Source organism: Choloepus didactylus, chromosome 4 (genome assembly GCF_015220235.1).
Source record: "Choloepus didactylus isolate mChoDid1 chromosome 4, mChoDid1.pri, whole genome shotgun sequence".
NCBI classification, from domain to species: Eukaryota; Metazoa; Chordata; class Mammalia; order Pilosa; family Megalonychidae; genus Choloepus; species Choloepus didactylus.
Genome location: NC_051310.1, coordinates 6,775,121 through 6,791,215, shown reverse-complemented (window position 1 = coordinate 6,791,215; position 16,095 = coordinate 6,775,121). Strand labels below are relative to the sequence as shown.

The 16,095-nt window shown below is 45.9% G+C and overlaps 1 protein-coding gene across 9 annotated transcripts in view; it reads left to right on the top strand.

Annotated features, from left to right (window-relative positions):
• The window catches only part of WDR25 (WD repeat domain 25), a 131,029-nt gene that overhangs the window by 87,301 nt on the left and 27,633 nt on the right, over window positions 1-16,095 (top strand). For all 9 annotated transcript variants that reach the window (XM_037831870.1, XM_037831873.1, XM_037831872.1 and 6 more), the window contains one exon: window positions 6,105-6,235. In XM_037831870.1, coding sequence (XP_037687798.1) covers window positions 6,105-6,235 — 131 coding nt within the window. The remainder of the gene's footprint in view (window positions 1-6,104; window positions 6,236-16,095) is intronic.

The window sequence follows — 16,095 nt, the reverse complement described above, 5'->3', positions numbered from 1 at the left end:
CTGGTGACCCTGGACATGGGCCGCCACCTCGTGAAAGGGGAGGAGGGCCCCCCGAGACATGGAGCCCTGCGTGACGATTGGGTCCCCGAGGTGGGCATTGTGGCGGACATACAGCGCTGCCCGGCCACACAGGTGATCACCACGATGGGAGAGACGGTGACTCAGTGTCTCCACCTGAGAAAGGAAGAGGCAGCAGCTCCAAGAGTTACCTATCCAGTGGTGTCAAGAGAACAAATTGAGTTTCTGCACAATGTTCTAAAAATGTTTTCGCTTTATGACAGTTTGTTTTATTTGTAATGTTATTGATTAAAGGACCTCTGCAGAAGATGGTGTCTCTGAACGCCAAGAGGATATGAACAGTTTTTATACTGGTTGAGTTCATTATCACAGGATCAATAAAGTCAGGGTTAGTGGATTAAACATTTCAAAACTCCATTTCTTATAATAAACATGCAGTGAACACACAGAATTTTCTATAACAAATGGATAATCAAGTATGATATCTCAAGGTTAAAGGTTTATAATAGTCAACCACTGTGCTTAGAGTAGCAGCTCCCAGGACACTATCTGATAAACAAGCTACTCAGTTTATGAAAAGGCACAGAATAAGAACAAATCTGATGAGAAAGGGCCTTCACCTTCAGCGTGGCTGATGTTCAAGATATTCTCCCGATACATATTTTCCAGCCTTTATCCATATCTCTTCAACAAAATGTAAAGGCCAGAACAGTGCATTGTTTTCTGGAAGCCTCATGACAGTCTCTCAAAATGCATTCATCTCTCGAGGTTCCTGCTCTTAAAAACTTGTATCCCTGGTTTTAGCTTTTAATTTACCCAAGGCTGAACGCACTTATGTGGGGTTTAATTTTTCTCTGTATGATAGCATGTTTATGGCTATCACCTTGAGGATCACGTTGCACTTAGCTCTTGCAGCAGCTTTGCCTTTACTCTTGGGGGTGGGAGACGGCAGGGAATGGACCTGCCCAAAGTCCCTCCACTGGAAGTGGCCTTCGTGGCCGGAGCCCCTCCGCTCTGCCACCTGCCACTGCGGACTTGAGCTGGGCAGTGATGGGCGTGGCCCTGATTTCTCTGCCAAGTTCCTGTTCTAGACTTCTTTACCCAGCAGGATTTTTGTTTTGGTGTTTTCCATTAAGCACCTATTAAAAACTTATTGAAGAGTTAAACAATCTTTTCGTTTTGGACACATTTAACAAAGAAAAGTAGTAAAAGACTAGTTGTTATAAGTCAAAAAAGGAAAAATATGTGAATTATATTGCCTTCCAAATGGACAGTTTTAGTACTGGCATACTTCTTTTTATTGTACTTCATTCTATTGCACTTTGTAAATATTGCAGTTTTTACAGATTGAAGGTTTGTGTCAACCGTGTGTCGAGCAAGTCTGTCGGCACCATTTTCCCAACAGCGTGTGCTCACTTTATGTCTCTGTGTCACATTTTAATTAAGGTGTGTATGTTGTTTTTTTAGACTCAATGCTACTACACACTTCACAGACCACAGTACAGTGTAAACATAACTTTGGTATGCACTGGGACACCAAAAAATTAGTGTGACTCGCTTTATCGTGACATTTGCTCGTTGCTTTGCTGTCTGCACTTTTAATCTGGAGCCAAACCCGCAGTATCTCCGAAGTGTTCCTGTACTTAAAGTACAGATTCTCTCTCAGTCTCTTTGGGGGGTGGTGAGAATAACACGTTCAGAAATACATCTTTTTGGGTGTTTTTTTTAGAAGAAAAGTGCAATTATCATAAGCTAGCAATTCAACTTTCACTTTTCTTCCCCTCTTTTTCCCCATTGTTGGCAAGACTGTATCACTGCACTTTTTGAAAAGACATATGCATCATTCCCTGCCATTTCTGAAATTGAGCGTATAGTTACGTGCTGTTGTCCAAGAAACAAGGTAAAAATTTTCTCCAGGCAGATAGAGTTTGTCTTCCTTTTGGTCCCGAGGATTGGCAGTGAATTCCAAGTCGGCAAGGAGCCAGCCGTGGACGTCTCAGCTGCGGAGAAGACTCCTGGCCCTCCCCACCCATCTTAGCGGGGTGGAGGCTGCAGCAGCTCTCAGCTACTTCCCTTCTGGGGCCGTGATGGTGGTCCCTGCCCTCAGCCTTCAGGTGAACCCCCAGCCACTTAGCTGAAGTGAACACCCGGAGGTGGGGGCTGCAGGGACAACACCTGTTAACCAGGTGCTGCCAGCAGGTGCTGCTTCAGCGTCTTTGGGGTGAGCTCAGCATGCTGAGAGCGTGGGGCTACAGCCCCCTTGCTCAGTTTTCTTCAGGCGGGGGCTGGAGGGGTTGCATCATCATCAGTTTCTGGTCACCCACTCTCCAGCTCTAACAGAGGGGAAGAGCCCGGGTTCCGGATGAGTTTCAGGAAAGGACAAGAAAAGTAAGCTAGAAAAATACCATATTTCCAAGTAGATTAATTTATGTATTAGAAAAACGAAATTAGTATAATTTAGAGAGTTATCCTGCTACCCCAGAACAATTCATTTTATTTTGATGACTCTCTCCCCAGTCTTTGTGCATGTCAATTCCTACTTCACCCTCTTGTAATTGAAGAATGGGTGTCACAAGTTTTGTTCATATTGCCGCAGAGCGCTATTTGTGGTCCTGGTTTTAAATGATCAAGAACCACATTGACCTACCTGCTCCCTTCTGGTTGGGCGGGTAGATGGTTGTTTACAATCTTCTCACCATTAAAATGGTTGGCTCTTGAAAAAATGTGTAATAAATTAGGATGCCCATGAGACTATTTTCTACCACATGCACTGTGTCTTGTAGCAAAATATAGGACTTGTTGAGTTTAAAGAGTTATGATTCTGCATTTACTAAAAGTCAGGTATTTCCAAAATTTTCTCTGATGACAAGCATCTGTCAGTGGTAGACACGTTGGAGATAAAAGCAGCACATTCACCCCATAGAAAGCAATGCTTTAGCAAAGAAAAAGAGAGTAACTGCTTATTGAGAAATTAGTACTATGGAGAGAACATTTTGAAAACAGATGGTTTTAATTGTTTCCATCACTATGTGATTTTTGTTGCCAAAAATAATGTGTCACCTATTAAAAACGTTACTATCTGCACCCTTAATCTGAGAACAGAGGTTTTCTAATCTGTTTAGAAGTCTTTTAAATGAAAATCCCAATGGATTTTGAATCAGTATGTTGAAAATATGAAAATGCAGTACCTTCTGATTAGTTGCAGGAGCCATTATTTGACATGAGGGGAAAGGGAGCTTTGCCAGCAACACTTCCACCAAATCCTTTGCGTCCTGGTGGATGGAAGTGGGAAATGTCCCCCACGTCGCCCATGGTGAGCGGCTCCCGTTTGCGTGCATGTAGTTCTGGAATGAATCTCTGTCAGCTGTGACAGTGGTGCGGTGATTAACCAGAACCTAGAACCAGACTTTCAAATCACAAGAAGTTCTCCACATTAAAAAAAGAAGAAGAAAAAGTTATACCAACAATGAACCATCTGAAGAGGATATTAAGAAAATTATTCCATTTACAATAGCATCTAAAAAAAAAAATCTTTGGGTAAGTTTAACCAAGGATATAAAAGACTTGAACACTACAAAATATTGCTGAAGGAAATTAAAGATGACCTAAATAAATGGCATGACATGCCATGTTCATGGATGGGAAGAGTTAGTATTTTTAAGATGTCACAATTACCTAAAGCAATACACAAATTCAATGCAATCCCGGTCAAAATTCCAGCCAATAAATACATGAAAAGATGCTCAACATCATTAGCCATTAGGGAAATGCAAATCAAGGCTGCAATGAGATACCACTTCATACCCACAAGAATGGCTACTGTAAAAAACAAACAAATATGTAACAGGTGTTAGAAAGATGTGGGGAAATTGGAACTGCAGTGGATTGTTGGTGGAAATGTAAAATGGTGCAGGCATTGTGGAGAGCAAAATGACAGCTCCTCGAAAAGTTAAGCATAGAATTACTGTAAGACCAGGCAATTCCTCTTCTAGGAATATACCCAAAGAAAGTGAAAACAAGATCTCAAACAGATACTTGTACACCAGTGTTTATAGCAGCATTATTTACAGTCACCAAAAGATGGAAAAGACGTGAGTGTCCATCAACAAATGAGTGGATCAACAAAATTGGGAACATGCCCACAATGGCATATTCAGCCAGAAGAAAGAATGAAGCTTTGAGACACGCTGCAACATGGAAGAACTGTGAAGGTACTGTGCTCAGTGAAATAAGACATATAAGGACAGATACTGTGTGCTGCCACTTATAAGAGATGGCTAGAAATAGCAAATTCACAGAGATAGAATGTAGGTTAGAGGTGATGGGTACGGAGAAGGGAGAACAGGGAGTGTTTGTAAGAATTGAAAAAAAGAGAGAGAGAAAACTGACATTTAAGTCACTTGCACAAAGTCATGGAGCTATTAAGTATTAGAGCCATATCCAAGGACTGAAGCCTGTGCTGTCACTACAGTTTTCTGTCTTCAATGAGTCTATGATCTAGTTGGAAAAAAAAAGCCAAAATCGTTAACTCTAGTTTAATCTTGTTGCCACCACTAAAAATATTATATCCTTATTTTTAAATAATTTCAGGTTTGTTGATACTCTTAACATTCAAAAATATATTTAAAATATTGGTTATTTTATCCTTCTCCTTGTGTATTTGTTTTAACATTCACAATATATTAGAACAGAACTACATTTATAAAATTTATTAACAAATTTGCTGTTTTGGTGATATGTTTCCCTTTGATGTGCTGTCAGACCACGTGGTTTGGGGAGCAGGGACCTGGGCTCCGAAGGCCCCTGCTGTGACCCTCGTGAAGGCTGGTTGATGGCTTCCATTGCCTTACCTGGCCAGCTGCTTGAGCACCTAACGTGTACGGGAGGGTCACAGAACACAAAGCTGGGCAGATCCAGAAAGCACTTTCTGAAACGAATAAGCGAACGCCGCTCCCTGGGTGCTGTGGGGGAAGTGATGTTTGAGATTCTGGTGTGGCCTGGATCTGCTCCTGGGCCACCAGCTGCCCGCTGCCTCAGTCCAGTGGAGGGCCTCCTCTCGGCCGCGGGGGGCCTTTCGGACACCTGAGGCTTTATGTTTCTTGGTGGTGGGGTGGTGGGAGGCATCGTGAACTGTGGAAGGGGGGTGGGGGAGGTGGAGCATGGTCCGAGGGGCTCACGTGCTGCTCTGGAGCCCCACAGACCTGGGCTCAAACCCCACGTCCAATACTCAGGGCTGCGGATGCTGCTGAAGTTTACATGACTTCTCTTTAAAGATCCTAATGGAGCACGGGGAAGGGGAGGGTGTGTATGTAAAAATAAAAAAGCTAAAAGCAAATGCACAAGTAAACATTGAAGATAATTAGAAAGATGATAATGCTAAAAAAGACATTTTCACCATGTGCGTATAATACACACACACACACAGACATTTGCATGAGGCATATAAGTGCGTCCTGACCATTTTATGTCTTTTATACAAGAGCAAGGACTGTCTCGAGGCTTGGAGAACCAGCCAGACCCTGATAGTCCACCCCATCCTGTGCGCTGCATGGCCTGGCCGCTGCAGTGTCACGCTGTCACTTGTCACCACCATCTGCCTCGCTCTGTGTCACCTCATTCATCAGTTATTGTAACAGCATGACTGTAAGATGGCTGATCCTAAAAAATACGTATATCACTTTGGAATAATCCTGCTTTTGGTTTTTAGACTACGGTACATACTGTGTGGCCTTGGAAATGTTATGTACTCACCTCGAGCCTTGTCTTTTCAGCTGTTTAGGGTTTGCTTAGGTTTGGGGTTGTTGTGCAGTTAGAATGTGGTAACATGTCATGCCTTTAGTACGCATAAAAGGTGGCATTCGAGGACCCAGTTTGTCTAGCTTAGCCGTGGGTGGGAGGGGGGAGTTCAGCTAATGCTCGGGAGGGGGTAGCTGCTGCTGCAGTTTCCAGAAAGTCTCCATTGGGCCACCTTGGGGCCGGGTGGGCAGGTTTGCCCACAGGCTCCACACTGACACCATCTTGGTTTTAAGATATTTTCTGGTCTGAGTCTTGTCTAACTAACCCTCTCTTCTCTTTTTCTGTTGTAGGAACCCAGCTGTTCAGTGGTCAAAGTGACTTTAGAATCACCACCTTGAAATTTCATCCAAAAGACCACAATCTTTTTCTATGTGGAGGCTTCAGCCCTGAAATCAAAGCTTGGGATATCAGGACTGGCAAGGTAAACGAACGCCCTTTGCCCCGCGTGGTCTTTCCACAGGAAAGCTTACCCAAACAATATGAATAATTGGGGGCAAGTCAGCATCTATATGTAGGACCCTTGAAGTGGAATAATTACCACCCAACATCTCCTCAGTGCTAAGCATAATTTTTAGACGTTTGAAAGAATGTTGAGTTGTTAAACTACTAGGATGTCATAGATGCAATTCTGTGCAGCATATTACTAAAAATATTTGCTGAGTATCTACTTTGCGCAGATGCTACCAGATGATATGAAACGAATCAGCCTTGGGTCAGTCACGGGAGTGATGTGTGGACACGGAGAACTCTGTGTGTGCGTGTGCACGCGCGAGTGTGTGTGTGTGCATGCGAGTGCTTGTGTGGGGCAGGCATTCCGAGGGGCTGAGTACTTCCACTTGATGCCAGAAGGCTTCTTAGCGGAGTCAGTGTCCCCTTTGGAGCTTAAAGCCTGGTCATACTCAGGTGCATAGAGAAGTAATTTCTGCCCCCATCCTTCACCACAACCTGCTTCTCCCGGAGCCTTCACCGACTTAACAAATGGCCACCCCATCCTTCTGGTTGTTCAGCCATGAAATAAGAATCGTCTCTTTCTCTGCACTTCTTCTCATCTGCAAATGCTGTTGCTCCGCTTTGAAGACATGTCAAGAATCCAACCACGTCGCCCTGTCTCCACCGCTGTAATCCAGAGCCACCATCATCTCTTGTTAGGATAACCACGGTGTTTCCTACCTGCCCTCTTTCCCCCTTTCTGTTCTCACATGGCAGCCAGAGTGGTCTGTTAGAATGTGAATCAGATATGTCACCCCTCTGGGCCAGGCTCCCAGCCCACTCACAGCAAAAACTGGGGTCCCTGTCATGGCCCACAAGGCCTACATGCTCTTCCCCTGACCCTGCTTGTCGTCTCCAGCCCCACTGGCCTCCTTGCCACTCCTCGAGCACGCCAGCACACTCCTGCCTCAGGACCTTTGCATATACTGCTCCTTCTGCCAGGGAGGCGCCTCTCCCAGGTGTCTGTGCATACGTAGCCCTGCTCCCTCCCTTGTCCGGAGTGCTGCTCAAATGCCACTTTTCCAGTGAGGCCTTCCCTGCCCACCCTGTCCACCATCCCTGGCATTCAGTAGTCCCTTCTGCCACCTTTTCCATCTCCAAAGCATTTGTCATCCCCCATCATACTGTGGATTTATTTGTCTCCCTCCACTCAAGTGTGAGTTCTCAGAGGGCAGGGATTTTTGTCCATTTTGTTTGCTGTTGACTTCTAGCTCCCAGAATGGTGTCTGGCTCGGAGTAGGCATGCAGTAAATCTTTGCTGAACCCATGAGAGTGTGCTCGCACAGAAGGTGGGAATACAAGGAGATGGCCCAGGGCCCAGCTCGCTGACTGGGCATGGGGTCCAAGACGTAGGATGGGCCTGGGCAGAGGGGCTTTGCATGCCATGCATCTTGGTTTGGATTTGTAGTGGGGTGCCCTGGGAGGATTTTGAGCATGGGGAAAGGGGCTGTTGAAAGGGGCTGATGATTTGGTGAAGAGAAGCTAAAAACAGAGACCCTTTGCTTTAAAGACAACAGGAAGTTTTGTCCATCGATAAAATTTTGCCTAACATACTTCATAAGTGGGAGAATTAGAGCACAGAGAGATGTGCTTTTTAAATAAACTGTACACTTTTCTCTTACAAAGACATTTCTTTTTTTCCCAAAAATACTCAGAAGAGAAAGAAAAATCACCCGTAAAGAAATGGACACAGTGGAGTCTTTAAAAGATGTTAGGACGTTTTATATTTGCACTGTAAGCATGTGATAAATGAGAGCGTGCAATTGAAAGCATCACCTGTTTGGGAAACTTAGTCATGCCCGTCTGTGCCTGCTGTGGGAACTCTTGATTGCCCAGCCCCTCCTGGCATCCTCGGCCCTTAAAGGTGGGCTTACTGTTTTTAGCCCCAAAGACCAAACACGTAAGAAATTACTCACCAAGGACGCCATCTGATTTAAGTTTGTTAAAAATATCGAATTTTCTTTTAGGGTAGCTGCCAGCTGATGAGTTCTGAAAATGCTGGGCGAGAAGCAATTAGCAGCAGATGTTGCTATGACTGGTATTGGCGTGTTGGCGAGTCTCTCCCAAGCTAATAACGTGGGTAAAGGGATCTGTGCAATATTTGTTTTTACTTCCATGTTACCAACAATCTGATGGGCTCTCCTCCCCCGCCAGGTCATGGGGCTGGTTCCACGGTCATTAGCCAGGCCCAGGGGACAGCACCCCTTCCTGCTTTAATTGTGTTTCCTTTGACAGATGTTGCCCGAGTGTCTTGTGAGGTCTCGGCAGGAGGATCAGAGAGGACAGGCGCAGGCTCCCCACCCCGAGGGGCTGTCTCTGCTCACTCCGCCCTGTGCTTAGGGACGCTGGGTGCTGTCGGGCGCTGTCCCAGGTGCTGGACTCTCCAGCCCGTTGTTCAAACGCCCAGGGGGAGCAGCTTGGCCTTTTCTGATTGCCTTCAGGCAGCAGCAGTGGGAACCACAGACTCCAGCTTAAAATCAAAGACAAGCGTCCCGTTTTAAATAAGATGGGCAGGGGATATTTTGTTATAAAAGTAATGCATAATTGTTATGAAAAATTTGAAAAATACAGGGAAATAGATGGGGTAGTCCAGCTAGGTACAGGTAAACATTAGTAACATTCTGGTATTTTCCTTTCATTATTCTTTTTCCCTGTTTGCTTTTTTTTTAAGTAGTTGTGATCTTATTTTTATAAGCCATTTTGTATTTTGCTCTTCACATAACATTGCAAGGATTTTCCTCATTATTACTAATTCCTTTAAAATGTTTCAGCAGTATTCTTTTGGGTCAGTACACCTGACTGACTTGCTCCCCGCCATATCCCAGTACCCAGAACCATGTCCAACATAACAAATACCTGTGAACTGAATGAACGAGATGAATTAGTTTCAACTTATTAAATCATTTCCCTGTGTTGGACATTTCGGGTATTTCAGATTTGTTGTTGTTGGCCATTTTAAATTAATAGATGTGAGGCTAGGGGTCAGGGGTCAGCAAACTCCAGCCCCGGGGCCAAATCTAGCCTGCTGTCTGTTGTTGTGAATCAAGGGTTTTGGAATCCAGCCCCACACGTTCATTTACGTACTGTCTGGGGCTGCTGTCTCACTGCAGTGTCAGAGCTGAGTAGTTGCAACAGAGCCCAAATGGCCCGAAGAGCCAGCCGTACTCACTGTTTGGCTGACTTCTGCTATAACCAGACCTGGCTGTGACACGTGCCACCCTGTTGCTTGTCTGGAGTAATCTGCCTGCTCTGGTCGACAGGGTGGGTGCCCTGTGGCTTATGTGCACCTTCTTGGAAGCTGTGCTTACAGAGAGCACCTTCTCTACATGGGAGGGAACTGTCCTTCAGCCATGGGTGTTTAAGTAGTGTATCTCCCATTTTATGTTCTGCAAACAAACTCTTAAGGTTTACTCTGCCATAAGTTACACTGTAAGAAACAACTTTGTACATCTAGCTTTTTCCATACTTAGAATTTATTTCCATAAGATCGAGTACCAGAACTTGAATCGTTGGGTGAAAGTGAGTAAACGTTTTAAAGGGAGGGAATAACTTTCTGACGATTAGCTGAAGCCCAGTGGGGGCTAGTGAGCCCCTCCACTGGCAGATGAGAGCAGAGGCCAGCAACCTCTCATTGGGATCTGAGACAACGGGTGCTAATGAGTAGGTGGAATGGGTGACTTTGAAACTACTTTCCAGTCATGTGATTTTATGATTCCTTAAGCTTAGCCAAATGACAGATGTTGGGATTCTGGACTTCTCCAGCCCAGCCTAGTTCATTACAGCAAATGGGCTGTTGGGCTCAAATGGGCTGTTGGGCTCCCTTTCTTGTTTCCTTGGCCGACTTCTCACTCTGCCTCGATTTGATGATTGGAGCACATCCCTCATCCCTGCAAAGTGCCTGCCTTCAATTCTAGCAGGTTGGCAGCACGTGTTCCATATGAGCCTGCCGAGCAGCCTTACTTGGAGCTGGCTTTGTCCTAGTGTGGAATTTTCTGACTCTTCTTCCCAGCAGTCTTCTTGAACATGGGATGTGGTCTGGAACACAGGCTGTCTGCCGTCTGACCTTCATCTTACTGTGGGAATCCCACTCTTCAGAAGCCCCTCTGGGCCTCCAGTACCACTGGCCTGGGCTGCAGGGGACCTGGGTTCACTACCACTGGCTTGCTTGGCTCAGTGATCTTAGGCAAAAACCTCTCTTAGCTCCAGTTTCCCCATTGGGATAAGGGGTCAGGACAAAGTCATCTCTAAAACAGGGCTTCTCAAACTCAGGCATGCTTAGGAAAGAACCTGGGATTTTGCTAGGATGCAGATTTTGTTTCAGTAGGTTTGAGGCAGGGATGAGATCCTGCATTTCTAACAAGCTCCGGGAGATGCTAATGTAAATGGTCCATGAACCACCCTTTGAGAAGCTGGGGCCCAAAGGGCCTCTGAACTTAAGAGTTCACTGCTTTGCTTTTGCCTTCGAGTGGTCTCCACCATCCGTGACCTATTTCAGTGGTGGCTCCTGAGATACCTTCTTACTCGACTGTGAGCCCAACAGGTGTTTATTCACAACCCCTTTGTGTGGGAGACAGAGTTGCATCTCCTACAGGGCCTGGCCCGGAGCAGGTGCTGGGGGTAACCTGACGGGGTCAGCTACCCCCCTCCCATCATGATGGACTCCTGCAGGAGTATCCACCTGCCCGTAAGTGCAGCCACTGCCTTTGATATCCAACAAATTGAATGTAAAGCGTAGCTGCAGTTCAGCTGCAACTGGGCATTCCAGAAGCATGGACAGAGGCAGGAGCACTTCAGATGGGGTTTGGTGTGGCAAACCCCGACCTGCAGTTCTTGGTCAAGGTGCTCTCAAGGTCCCTGGTGTTTGACAGATGGAGTGAGTAGCCTCACCCACTGCCAGCATTGCAGTGCCCCAGCTCTGTGCCCAGCATGGGGTGGGAGCTGCAGAATTGCAGGAGAAGTATAAGACGTGGGCCCCAGCTGTCCAGGGCCCACCCACACCGTTAGAAATGTTCCAAGGTCATTATCCTAAGGTTCCTTTTAAGACGACTCTATTTTTGAACCAGAAGTTAGGATTGATAAAAGAAGGAATTTTCTCTTTGCATCATGAATTGAATTTGTAAGAAAAGCTCTCACAGAGGCTTAAAAATGAAATCATGATGCATATTTAGTGACTCACCCTTTTTGCAAGACTAAATTATGGAGCCCCAACTTCAGCAAAGTACGGCAGGATGTGAGTCCTGGAAACTGGAGCAGCTCTGGAAAATCTAGGGCACGTGGCTGCCAGAGTTGAGTGGATCCTGACTGCCCCACTTGCTCCTGCTTTTTTGCGCAGGGTTGACAGTTGGCAGGCTGGGGGCTGAGGGCTGAGTGATTTCTTTTGATGTGTAGCTTGTGCTCTACCCCCAATAAAAAGAGTTGCAGATGCATTCGGATTGCTACATTTGCTCTTCCAGAACCTCCACTGGGATCCAAAACACTGACTCCAAACCACTCTGAGCTCTTGATGATAAAATTGGCTCTAACAGACGGGTTTACTTTTGCTCCAGCATGCCCCAGTGTTGGTTTGACACAAATCATCAATATTCCACTCTTGTTTTACCTTTATTTTTTTTAATTTTTTTTTAATTTGTAAAGGGGCATCTTAGATTTCCAGATCTTGAGTTGGTTTCTTAACCTCCTCCCCAAGCTACTCAGGCAGGTAGCCTAACAGGCAGGTAGCCTAACAGGCAGGTGACAGTCAAAGGGGCTTACCTGGGCTCCTGGTTTGGAGTCTGTATGGATCCCCATCTGGGCTGCCCTTTACCACAGCCCCTCTCTCACCTGCCTGAGTTTCTCAGTAGGATATAAACCCCCATCCCTCCACCCCACAAGCATGGGGACTCGGCCTTGTTTGCTGCAGTGTTCTCGGAGGCGCCAGCACGTAGTTGACCTAAGTGGGTGGGGGGCAAGTATGAATGACTAATAGCCCTAATCAAGACCCATTAAAGAAAATGCCAAGCAATTAACCCATCCAGTGGAAGGAGCTGCCAGCCACAATTCATGAATTTGCTGGTCTCACACCCCTGCTGCAGGCTGGCACGTTTGGAAGACGGAAGCATTGGAGCTGGGAAAGCAGGCCCGGTACTGCCCCCCGGGACTGATTGCCCAGGCAGTGGGCGGCCCTGCCCCGAGATCCTGGGCTAATGTGAATTTTGAAGACTCTTCAGGGGCTTCTGACGTACAGCCAGCATTGCGAGCCCCTGCCTTGGGGTCAGTGGGTGAGACTCCCCGGTGGCTTTTGTAGGGTTTCTCCCCTAGTGCGCGAGGGCGCCCTTGAAATTTGCATTCCCATGGTGGCGGCTGTCTGGAAGGCGCGGCGGTCTGTCCGCTTTGGTTCTATGTGCCATCCGTTTCAGTGGCGTTGAAGGCAGGCTCTTATTTGCCCTAATGAGGTTTTGATTACTCTCCATTTGTCTCTTTCATCCATTTTATATTAAAAAGCCTTTTTATTTGGGCCTTTTGTGCTTTCTGCAGTTCTGATGAAGTTTCACCTCAAACCAAACTTTTTATGCAGATGAGGGGGAGATTCCAGGAGGCAGGGGTGAGAAAGGGAAGTGGAAAGCTGGTGTGGAGAAGGAACCCTGCCCCCACCTTGGCATGACTTCTGGCTGCTCCAGGTCTTTTCTGGACTCAGATTTCCCGGCCTCCCAATGGGGATGGGGCATGGGGGTGCAGGATGGTCTCCAGATCCCTTTCAGCAGCCAGTACTGAACCCTTGGTGTTTCCTTCCAGCGATCCCAGGGCAGGCCCTGGGTGCGACTGTCACCCCAGTCTACTGGCAAGGCAGCCGAGGTTCCGGAAGGCTCAGTTTTGTGCAGCGGCACACTGCCAGTGGGTAGTGGGGTAAGACCTTGAACCCCGGTGGCTTGACTCATACCCTTGCATATCATCTCATTTGCACTGTGATGGAAACTTGGTCTTGGGGTAAATGAAGATTTCCCAGTAAGTGCTGTGCATTTTGTTCCTGGAGAAGCCGGCCTGGAGTGGCCCTCATGCTTGGAAGTTCCCCCAGGCCTGCCATGCGCAGCTCGCTGCCTGGTCCCAGACACCCGGCTGTGAATGGGACAGCAGTGGGCCCTGCAACCTTGGGCCCGAGAACCTCGCCCCGACAGTGCCAGATGGGCAGCCTTTCTGGCCCTACTTTATAGATGAAAACGGTTCTTAAAGGTTAAGCTCTCATCTCACGGGCAGGCAGCCATCGTGGAGCTCGACTTGAGCCCAGGCCTTTGCTAAACTCTCACTCTCCCTATTGCTGAAAGAAGACACAGTTCATTCATCGATGTCACAAACATGTTCTGAGCTCCCCCCTACACCAGGCACTGTGCCGGGGGCACGGGGGCAACAAAATCCCATTAGATGAGTCCTTGCCTGCAGGGAGCCACCTCATAGGCTGCCCAAGGGAGTGGAGAAGCCCACCACGGAGAATATATATTTCTTTTGATGTTTGATGGATTTTAGCCTCCGTGGCTTCCTTCATAGGTGACTGGGGAATCTCTTGGGTGTCTCCTGCGTTGTCCAAAGTCTCGGGCAGGGGTGGGGAAGTAGTTCCTGGAATCTGGAGCCCTGGAGCCTGCCAGCCCAGCCCTCTTTATCAGCTTCTTTTCTCTGCACCACTTTTCTTGGGCTGGGCTCGACCACTTCTGCTCAAAACCCAGTGTGTGAGACTCCAACTGGAGCTCAGGGTGTGCAGCAGGAGACCCGTGGAACTCTAGATGGCTACTTCCCCACACTTTCACACCAACACCCTGTTCGGTAGGTGCTTGCCCTTGAAATGAAGTAGAGTATAATAGAGAATATGAAGCAGGCTCTTTGGACCTTAATGATGCCATAAATACAATATTTACATAATTCTAATGTATAAATTCTTGATAATACATTCACCACTAAAATAAAGTGGGTCATACCTTGAGGGTTTTTTTTTTAATTTAAATTTTCTATTGAAGTTGATTCACAATTTTTTTACTTGAAAAGTTATTTTAGCCTTTCCATGACTAATAGTATCCAAGAAATCATGGGTTTGTTGGCCTAGCTATTTTTTGTCTTAATATACTTTAAAGTAAATACTTATTAAATGTTTTTTTCCCGACAGCTTTATTGAGATATATAATTTATATAACACAATTCACCCATTTAAAATGTACAATTCAGTGGTGTTCCGGTTTGCTAATGCTGCTGTTATGTAAAATACCAGAAATGGATTGGCTTTTATAAAGGGGGTTTATTTGCTTACAAAGTTACAGTCTTAAGGCCATAAAAGTGTCCAAGCTAAGGTGTCAACAATAGGGTACCTTCACTGAAGGATGGCCAATGGCATTAGGAACACTTCTGTTGTCCGGGAAGGCACGTGGCTGGCATTTTCTTCCTTTGCTCCCAGGTTGTGTTTCAAAATGGTTTTCTCCCAGGACATTTCTCTCTAGGCATCTGGAGGGTATTCTCTTAGTTTCTTCCAGGCACACTCTGGAGTAGCAAAAGTCTGCTTTCAATGGCCATCTTCAAAATGTCTCTCTTGGCTGCAGCCAACCTCGGATCCGCAACTCCAAGCATGTCTAAGCATCAGCGTCAGCTAGCTCCTGGGCTTGTGTGGCTCTTGTTAAAGTACTCCAGTAAAACTAATCAAGACCCATGCTGAATGGGTGGGGCCACACCTCCATCAAAATTATCCAATCAGAGGACACACCCTAACCAAAGGTGTCACTCACAGTTGGGTGGGTCACATCTCCATGGAAACAACCTAATCCCAATATCCCACAAGATTGGATTAAAAGATCAGGGCTCTTTCTTGGGGGATTTAATATATCTAAACTGGTACAGGTGGTTTTTAGACTAATTCACGGAATTGTGCAACCATTACCACAATCAATTTAGGATATTTTCACCTCAAAAAGAAACCCTGTGCCTTTTATCATCCCCCAGTTCATCTTATCCCCCAGCCCTAGGCAACTACCCTATCTTTATTGTCTATTCTGGATGTTTCATATGAATGGAGCCACAAAATTTGTGGTCTTTAGTGGCAGCCTCTTTCACTTAGCATAATGTCTTCAAGGTCCAGTCATGTTGAAGTATGTATCAGCCCTTCATTCCTTTTTATTGCTGAATAATATTTCTTTGTATTGATAGACTGTTTTTATTTATCCATTCATCAGTTGATGGCATTTAGGTTGTTTCTACTTTTCGAGTACTGTGAGTGTTGCCGTAAACATTATTGTACTGGTTTTTGAGTGTGCATCTGTTTTCTTTTCTCCTGGGCATATGCCTAGGAGTGGAATTGCTGGGTCAGACAGTAACTCTCTGTTCTACTGCCAGGCTGTTTTCCAAAGTGGCTGCACCATTTTACATTTCCACCAGCAGTGTATGAGGTTTCCAATTCTTCCACATCTGCCAAAACTTGGTAATGTCAGTCTTTTTGATTACAGCCATCCTAGTGGGTATGAAGTGGTATTTCATTGTGGTTCTCCTTAAGGTTTGATATGAGATCCATTCAAAATATATATTTCTTTACCAGTGAGTGCTGGTAATTTGTATCCCTCAAAGAAATGGTTCATTTCATCTAAGTTGTCAAATTTGTTTGCATAAACTTCTTTGTAATATTACCTCATATCTTTTTGCTATCTTTAGGGTCTGTAGTGATGTCTCCTCTTTCAATTCTCGATATTGATATTTATGGCTGTTTCGGTTTGCTAAAGCTAACGAGATGCAATACCAGAAATGGGTTGGCTTTTACAGTGGGGATTTATAACTTACAAGTTTACAATT